At 45.6% G+C, this 10,012-nt stretch overlaps 1 protein-coding gene across 1 annotated transcript in view; it reads left to right on the top strand.

Moving 5' to 3' along the window:
* LOC306913335 (sodium channel protein type 3 subunit alpha-like) overlaps positions 1-2,957 on the top strand; it is a gene marked incomplete at both ends in the record, with an annotated part of 217,612 nt that extends 214,655 nt beyond the window's left edge. The window contains 3 exons of the mRNA XM_079489922.1: positions 254-526; positions 680-1,020; positions 2,528-2,957. Coding sequence (XP_079346048.1) covers positions 254-526; positions 680-1,020; positions 2,528-2,957 — 1,044 coding nt within the window. The remainder of the gene's footprint in view (positions 1-253; positions 527-679; positions 1,021-2,527) is intronic.
* Positions 2,958-10,012: the final 7,055 nt, after the last annotated feature.

Below are 10,012 nucleotides of genomic sequence, written 5' to 3'. Positions count from 1 at the left end.
AGCCATTTTCTTTAGAATCGGCCTCAGTCCTAAATGGGTTAATAGGCCTATGGCAATCAATCAATCAATCAATCAATCAATCAATCAATCCATTCCACTGACAGATCACCACAGGATTTTAGAAGCCATTTTTTAGAATCGGCCTCAGTCCTAAATGGGTTAATAGGCCTATGGTAATCAATCAATCAATCAATCAATCAATCAATCAATCAATCAATCTATCAATCTATCAATCCATCCATTCCACTGACAGATCACCACGTCGGCGGGCTGGGACGGCCTGCTGTTGCCCATCCTCATCAACTCCCCCGATGAGTGCACCCCCGGCCTCCCGCACACGGGCACCATGGCCCGGGGCGACTGCGGCAACCCGTCGGTGGGCATCACCTTCTTCGTCACCTACATCATCATCAGCTTCCTCATCGTGGTCAACATGTACATCGCCATCATCCTGGAGAACTTCAGCGTGGCCACGGAAGAGAGCACGGAGCCGCTGAGCGAGGACGACTTCGAGATGTTCTACGAGGTATACGAGTCGTACGGCGCATGCAGGCTTTATACTATACAAAAAATGCTTTATTCAAATAAACATTTCAATCAATCAATACGTCACTGATTCTTGAACTTTGCATGAGAGGAAATAAAACGTCACTGATCCTTTTTGCTTTTCCGGAAAAAGGTGTGGGAGAAGTTCGACCCGGAGGCCACGCAGTTCATCGCGTACGCTGAGCTGTCGGACTTCGCCGACACGCTGTCGGAGCCCATGGGCATCGCCAAGCCCAACAAGATCAAGCTCATCTCCATGGACCTGCCCATGGTCAGCGGCGACAAGATCCACTGCCTGGACATCCTGTTCGCCTTTACCAAGCGCGTGCTGGGCGAGTCGGGCGAGATGGACGCCCTCAAGCAGCAGATGGAGGAGAAGTTCATGATGGCCAACCCCTCCAAGATCTCCTACGAGCCCATCACCACCACCCTGCGGCGGAAGCAGGAGGACGTGTCGGCCACCGTCATCCAGAGGTACACACGCATAGAGTTATATAAACTAGCCCTTACCCGTTGTGAGATATTGCCCCCCCCCCCCCCTTGTGGCCGCAGGGGGTACTGCACCCTGAGTGCGTTATCGCATTTTTTATTCACTAATAAATTCATTATTCATCTATAATTTGTTAAATTGGAAAAAGGGCTTCGTTAAGATCTCCATATTATTATGGTCAATGCCTGTGTGAAAAGTGGGAGTGATTGGTGCAGGCAGTGAGGAGCTACGGCAGTGTTTCTGACACACAGACGATATGATGATGATGATGATAGAGGGATGACCGGAGCGACAGCCCTGCCCCCTCCCCGCTATTCATTTCAATAGAAGTTGCTCAGTGGCGTTTTGAAGCACCCAGAAGACTGCAGGAAGTACCGTTATAACTCAATGGCTGGAGCGAAAGGAAAGGTGTAGCTGATCTACAAGCTCACAATGCGTCGTGATGCGACCCATATATACTATTTTCTGTGCGATCGGGTTGCTATATCATTGCGAACGCCAGTGAGCCTTTACTATGAGACCCAGCAGAACATGTCTGTGTGTGTGTGTGTGTGTCATGCTGTAACACCACCCGCCCGCCACCAGAGGGCGCAGCTGTATCACACACAAAAACACACATGCACGCACACACGCATGCACGCACGCACGTGCATCGCATGCACGCACGCACGCACACACGCACGCACACACGCACGCAAAAAAAACTTAAAAAAAATAAAAAACTTAATTTTTTTTTTTATTTAAAAAACTTAAAAATACAAAAAAGAGAAAAATAAGCTGTGTGTGTGTGTGTGTGTGTGTCAGACTGCCACAACAGCTGCGTTCACTTCCCACGTTCACGCGTCTTACTTGTGGTATATCACTATTCAGACTCTTGTTGAAAATATAACGTCCTGAGGAACATATCTTATATTACCTGAATTGGGCACAGCTCCTGTAGACTGGCACGGCTCTAACATGGACGCCCATGTTTACCAATGAGGTACCGCCAACTAACCAACAAGAAGTGGCCATGTACTTAGGGAGGGAGTGGAAGCCACAATATCATCGGTACCTCGCTGCCCTCCCTGGCAGACATATACAGTACCAGCGGAGATGCATGAGGAGAGCGACCGGCATCATTGAGGATGCCACCCACGCCTCTCACAGCCTGATCTCCCTTATGCCCTCTGGGAAACGGTACAGGAGCATCAGTGCCAGGACGGAAAAGGATGCGGAGCAGTTTCTTTCCCCAGGCGATCAGACTTTTTAAACATCCTGGTAGATAGGACATGAACTGATGACATGAACTCTATTCCTGTAGTTTTTTAGGACTTATATTCAGAGTATTGTCTTGCACTTGATATATTTATTCTTGTATGAGTCTGTGTTGTCTTTTAACTATAGGAGAAACATAATTTCGTTTTTTTTCTGCTGCTGCAGTTGGAAAGAATGACAAATAAAGCAATCTTGAATCTGTTTAACGCACTCATATACCTCTTCTTCCGGCAGGTGCTTCAGACGGCACCTGATACGGCAGCAGCTGAAGGCCGCTTCCATCCTGTACCGGCAGATCACCACCCCGCCGCACCAGCCGGGAGGGGAGGGAGCAGAGGAAGAGGAGGAGGCATTGGCGGCGGCTCCGGAGAAGGAGGGACTGATCGCCGCCATGATGCGGGAGAACTACGGTTCGGGGTGTTCGGTGACCCTGCAGGTCATGGAGCGCTCCGACACCATGCTCTCCACGGCCTCCTCCACCTCCTCGCCGCCCTCCTACGACAGCGCCACGCGAGCGGCCAACGTCAACGCCTCCAACGGCTTCCAGCCGACCACGCCGCGGGCCCTGGCCCCGGCGGCCAGGGCCCGGGGGGAGTCGCCGATGCCGCGGCGGTCCGGCGGAGGCGCGCCCGAGAGGGGCCGCGAGATGTTGCCCGTTCCGTAGCGGCGGGCCGGGGGTGAGACCCCCTGCACGGGGGCGGAAATGAAGCAAAGTGAACGAAACGAATGAACAAACCCCCTCCCTCTGCATCGCCACCGCCCACCCCGGACGTGGATTTGTTCACTGAATGTACGCAAGGGAACAAAAAGCTATAACGCAGCTCGGTCCTCACAACGAGCGTGGATTATTTAATACAATACTATTATTACTATCGTCGTTATTATTATCCTGCCCTCGTTGAGGAGAGTCCTTGCCGGGCGACAAAGAAAGCCAGACAAGGAGACGACGACGACGGCGTCGATGAAGGGAATACAAATCACGTCTGTCCGACTTCCACGTCGGCTCTGCCTTTTAGCGGAATAAAAGACAGCAGGGATGTTGTGACAAGATCCCCCCCCCCCCACCCCCCCCCTCTCTCTCTCTAACCTCTGTGGTGTATTGAATCCAAGTTGCAGGGTTTCGAACCGATCCACAACTGACCGCTACTGCTGGAGGGGTCATAGCGGTCAGAGCGACTATATCACTGATGGTGAGTCTGGTCATAACGAAGGACTCACACAGATCAACGAATGCAAACGATTCACTGATCATTATGAAGGACTCAGACGGATCAACGCAATCGATTCACTGATCATTACAAAGGACTCACACAGATCAACGGATGCAAACGATTCACTGATCATTACGAAGGACTCACACAGATCAACGGATGCAAACGATTCACTGATCATTACGAAGGACTCACACGGATCAACGCGAATGATTCACTGATCATTACGAAGGACTCACAAGGATCAACGCAATCGATTCACTGATAATTACGACGGACTCACACGGATCAACGCAATCGATTCACTGATCATTACGAAGGACTCACAAGGATCAACGCAATCGATTAAGTGATCATTACAAAGGACTCACACGGATCAACGCAATCGATTCAGTGATCATTACAAAGGACTCACACGGATCAACGCGAACGATTCACTGATCATTACGAAGGACTCACACTGATCAACGCGAACGATTCACTGATCATTACGAAGGACTCACATGGATCAACGCGAACGATTCACTGATCATTACGAAGGACTCACACGGATCAACGCAAATGATTCACTGATCGTAACAAACAACTCATTGATAAATACGAACGATTCACTTACGAACAACTCATTGATCAACGCGAACGATCGCTTGATCAACACGAACAAACACTTTGCTGTGATGTTCCTGGTGTGTGTGTGTGTCTGTGTGTGTGTGTGTGTGTGTGTGTGTGTGTGTGGCGGGGGGTCGCTTAGGGGGATCAACGACTCACTCGACTGAAGGACAGAGAGAATGGAAAATAAGGACATCGTGAATCAAATATGGAAAAAAAACAAAAAAACAAAGAGGTTTTCGTAGTAAAAAAGTATAACTTTGTTGATGTTACCAGTCTTTTAATAGCGGTACAATTATTATACTATTTTTTATATTTTTTAGAGTAAGCTGAAGAAAAACAAAAATGTCTCTCTCTTGAACTTGGCGTGGGAGCGCCCCGCACAGCCACCGAAAGGGAACGGAGGAAACACCAAACCTTGACTTCATCTGTGTTTTTGTTGACGATTGTTATTATGTTTTTTTCTTTTTTTTTTTTTGCACTTTTGCGTTCACACTTGCTGTCATGTTAACGGGTCAGGTTCTTTGTAAATGACCTGAGGCTGAGGGGGGGTTATTTCTTATTTTTATTTGTATTTTTCATTTGAAAAACGTACAGTGTAACATCCTGAGTGTTCATTGAACTCGTAGAGTTAACTATATTGAGTTTCCGACCAGATACGTGAACACTGGGGACGTTACGGTGTGCTGTAGCGCCACCTCCTGCATGTGTGTGGTGGTGAAGGTCTGCATCAGGTCGCTGGAACATTGGGGTGGGGAGGGGGGGTGGGGGTTGTCTGAAATCAGCTGTTATGGCTCTATTTTAGCCAGTGCTTTACCCATTATCCCTATTCTTATTGGCCTTTTTCTTCTTTTTTTTTGCTATTTTGAAAAACCTTTTTTCTTTTAAAATTTTCCCCACGATTTTGAAACCAAATTTATTCACCCACTTATCTAATTTAATCCTGGGCGCTACACTTCCTCTGCCAACCTGGGTGGGGGGGGGGGGGGCAGCGGACTGACCTCATGCTTCCTTCTATGCATGAGGAGTCCAAGCCGCTTCTTTTCACCTGACAGGGGAGAGTTTCCCCGGGCCGGACGTAGCGCGTGGAAGGAACACGTTATTGCAACCAGTTCCTTTCCCCTCCATCAGGCGCCCCGGCTGGCCAGGGGAATCGAGGTCGTTTTGAGACCAGGATTACTGCATGTTTTCTGTGAGGGTACCTACCCAGTACCCTAGGGGACACGGGGAGAACATGCAAACTCCACACAGAAAAGCTCTTTGGCCAACCCCGCCTCGGGTATGGGCACTGATGACGCGGAGGAGAGAACACACCCCCAGCGCCCAAAGCGTCCCCAGCGGGAAATCGAACCCAGGACCTTCTATTGAAAACCATTTTTGAATATTTCAAATAGGTCCGCAAACGCTTTTCAAGATCATTATTACCAACGACCAACGATGCTTGACCAATCGCAAACCACCATGTTCAGGAGTGGGATTTCAACCGCATTTTTTTCCCCCCTCAGTACCTTTCCATAAGCCTCTCTGATTGATTTGCGTTCAACATCCTGGAAAAATAACAAATAAATACCAAAATAAACGAGTATGAGGAAAAACCCCAACAACCCTGAGGCACTCTTGCACACCACCATGTTTAAATGTATTCCCCCACATGTTGTATATCGTCATCGTCTGGTGGAAACCTTGTAATGTCCAAAACCGCTACTTTTCAGGAAATAGTAAAAACGAACCATGTGTTCCAATGACTCCAATGTAGTTGTGATTTAGTCACGAGCTCTTGTTAATACTACTCAATGGTTCAACAGTGTAGCGAACACACATAAATTGCTCGGGCCGTATAACCAGCTCTCTTATCGTTGCCCATTGCATGCGTACGTTGGACATCCGGGTTCGACACCAGCTCAGGTCGTTGCACTATTTGCTACAGCATTTATACAAACCCAGACACTACGCTCGACCACTTTCACTTTCGATATTTTTTCACGAATGGCGAAAAGAAAAGCAGATCCACTCGCTATACTTTTGCATGACACTTTTGTACAACAAAGTAGGGCATTCATTGAAAACAAACAAACAAACATGGAGTGGACATGAGCGATATGCCAGAGATATGCGCCGTTCACGCCGAGCACGGTATACTATACAACCATATCGTGTTTCCGATTTCATTCTTCCGTGCATGTCATAAAAAAAAACATATTTTAAATACCATTTTGCCTGTAGAGCTCAGTCAGGACTCGTATACCCATCGGAAATTGGCAGACATTCGGTGAAAGCAGGTGACCATTCGAGTGAAAGCACAATAGGTTTCAACTGTGGTCGTCAGTGTAGTTTCAATTGATTCCGATGTCAGACTGTGGCAGTCTTGGATTAGTGCAGGTAGAGTTATTATTGTGACCGTAGGCCACGCTTTGGCAGTTTATTGATTCGCTCAGCCCGTCTGCAAGAGCCATCAGCTGTCTGTGTCTCCTTGCTACAATCACTGTCTTCTGTCAGAAATTACAATTTAGGCATTTGGGCAGATACTTGTATCAACAGATTTGTAGTAACTTCAAGATCTGAGTGAATGTTATGAAACCACGACAACTAACGACGGGGTGAGTGTTCAATGGAGTGCAAAGGCAAACGATGGTCATAGGCTCATCCGAGACTGGACTCAGACAGATCGGTTGTCATCGGTGGTTCCCAGACGTTTTCATGTCAAGGACCCCCTTGACACTAATCAGCAGATTATCAAAAGATATGCCAGGGACCCCCATAAGAGATGTTTACGGTTCTAGCAGTAGATTCTCAACCCGTTTGATTTTAAGGACCCCCAGTTTGACATGCATTAGGCTATACGGACCCCCCCATTTAATGCCATTTCTATCTCTGCCAGAGATAAAAAATGCCATTAATTGGGGGTCGGGAATTTATATTGTAAAATCAAAGTTAATTTAACTCAGAGTGTACAAACGGAACGGGTCCATTTGGTTCCATTTGTACACTCTAAATTACAGACCCATAAGGGTCCATTTGGTTCCTAACTACCAGTAGCTGGGGACCCCCTGGAACTCCCTCTTAAGGACCCCTAGGGGTCCCCGGACCCCACTTTGGGAACCACTGATATACATCACATTTAAAATAAAAATATATAAAATATATATATGGTGGCGGTCTGGGACTTTTGGCGCCCCCTGGTGGCGGTGAATGAGTTAAGCGTAGATGTTGTGGATCTCCCATGATGCATTGTGGCTTCATCAGGATGACCCGGCCCCAGTGGACATATGGCTTCGAGACCCTGACTTGTAGTTCAGTGTTAATTTTTACACCAAATTCTGAGTTAGCCTTAGTCTTTTGAATAGTTTTAGTCCCGTTTTAGTCATTTGAAATGATTTAGACTAGACTTAGTCGAAATCAAGATCTTAGTGTTTTAGTATTTTGGTCTTAGTCATTCCAGTGTTAATTTTGACAGCAAATGGATGTAGTCTTAGTCTTTTGAATAACACCACCATTTAGTCTTAGTCCTATTTAGTCATCTGAAATTGTTTAGTCTAGTCTAGTCTTAGTGGACTAAATATCAAAAAGATTAGTCTTTTAGTCTTAGTCAACAAAATTAACACAGTTTTAGTTATTCATTAATCATTAATTAATGAAAACATTCTGTGTAAATGCGTTCAAATGCTTTTGTCCGTCTTGTGATGGTCTAATATGAATGCCCCCCGCGGCGCGCGATTGGCCCTGGCGTGCGGACGAATGCCTCCGGCTCGCGGACGAATGCCTCCGCCACGTGAATGCTCCGGCTTCGTGTTATAGCACATTCAGCAGCAGTCGGGAGCACACAGGAGCCCCTTGGGGAGACATCTGCCCAGACTCTATTTACAGTCTACCGTTGCAGTGTGTGTACAGTCCTCTCTGGTCCAGAAGGCAACTTCTGTTATTTAAGCACAATATCTGTCTCGCTCAGGACATTCAGCTCCTTTCGGAGGAAAACACACACAGTCAGTCAGTCAGTCAGTCAGTCAAATAGGAGCACACAGCTGCCAGCCCTCACTCTGCTGAACTGCATTCACCGGTTGACTCTGACTGTGCCAATCGTGTGCGGTTCGTACAAAGTGATTTAGTGTGAACGGGAAAACAAATTCAGTCACTTTCCTCAAACATTAATGATTCCTCCGCTCGTTCATTTGTCGTGACACGTCAGTCAGCTGCGAAATGCAACATTTCACTGGCTGAAGAGAGACGCTCATCTTTCCTCATTATACTATTAATCTACATGGGGAGGGTGTAACGGGAAGTATACTGAACTGTCTGCGAACCATTGGAAGTCATCCTTTTTAGTTAACAGGAACAAAATGACTCAAGTCACTGCAAACAAGTGCTTATTCAGTGTCTGTCCAGAGAAGGTATGAAGGGTTGAACTGTTTTTTTTATTCAACTGTTTCTTGGTGTCTGTGCTTTCTAGAGAAGTATGACGGGTTGAAGGGTTGAGTTTTTATTTTTATTTTTATTCCCAGGATGTTGGTGCTGAATTATTTCCTCCCGCCTGTTCTGTTTTGAGAGGAGTTTCAAGTCATTTCAAGTATATCTTTCTTGGGAAACAAACGCATGGTTATTAATATTTTTTTTTTTGTAAAATAAAAAAAATAAGCTTTAAAACTCGACAGCGAGTGATTAAAGTCGTCGACTTTAATCACGTTTGTATACCTTTAAATCCTTCAAAAGAAGATCTCTCATGATGTCACGTCATGTTTTCTCGAGCGAGGATATTTCCAGTTGAAGTGAAACTCCTCCCACCACATTTGCCCATGCAACACACATTTATTTCTTCAACCAAAATTGTTTTGTATTTATTTATTTATTAATTTATTTGGTATTTTTTTGCATGCATGCTTACAACAAAGTCCTCAGTGTTAACTTATCCGTTTGTTAAATTAACACTGTGTTTTTACAGTGTACCATCGTCACACAGGAAGCCAAGGGAATTCAAGCTGGATGATTGATCTATTTTGCACAGAGAAACAAAAGGCTAGCAAAAACAAACCGGGTTTTTTAGCAATAACGGTTTGATACCTGGGAAGAAGTGAATTGTGGGAAGTGAAGTCTTTCTATTAAGATGACGTGTCAAAGAGTCTAAACAAAGGTTCTTGCATCTGAAGGGGCGGGGCTACATGCTTCAAACCAACGTCGGAGCGCTTTTATCGGACACTCCCCTACATGTACGATTGGATAAACGTGACATGTTTATTTTTTGTTTGCGCATTCAGTGCAAGGCGTCATTCTGCCGGCAGTGAAAGTATTAAAGTTTTAAAGTTTATACATAGTTTTTTAAAGCAGTGATAGTTAATTTTACTAAAACTAGGCCTACTACGAATGAAAACTATGATGAAAATGTTCGTTGACTTTAAAAAAAATTAAAACAAATGTAAAGCTATGATGACAAAAACTATGACGAAGTAAATATAAAATAAAACAAGGTTAAAAAAGTGAAATGTTAGGGAGGACTAGTGGACCAGAGATCCAGTAGAACTAGCACAAGTGATTGTATGCTTCTGAAAATAGCTCATCGGTCTGTGAGTGATTTGTGGTATAGTATAAATCAGTCATTACGATGCCATCAACGCCTGCCAACATAATACACTTTAGTCGACTAAATCAACTATACATTTAGTCGACTAAAATTGTATGATATTTTAGTCAACTACCACTAGACTACAAACTACAAACAAGAAATGATTATACTTATATATAAGTAATATTTGTCAGGTGAAAGAAGCGCTGTCTCCGTTGTGTCTGGCGGCGTTTCTGACTGCGGTTCAGAGTATTCCCATTGGCTTAGGTGGCGTTTGAGGGTATGGGGTCAGACTTCCATTAGCTTATGTGGCGTTTGAGGGTATGGGGTCAGACTCGCATTGGCTTA

Source organism: Electrona antarctica, assembly GCF_951216825.1.
Source record: "Electrona antarctica genome assembly, chromosome: 20".
Taxonomy (NCBI): Eukaryota; Metazoa; Chordata; class Actinopteri; order Myctophiformes; family Myctophidae; genus Electrona; species Electrona antarctica.
The sequence above is the reverse complement of the archived record's forward strand: the minus strand, read 5'-3'. Positions and strand labels throughout refer to the sequence as shown.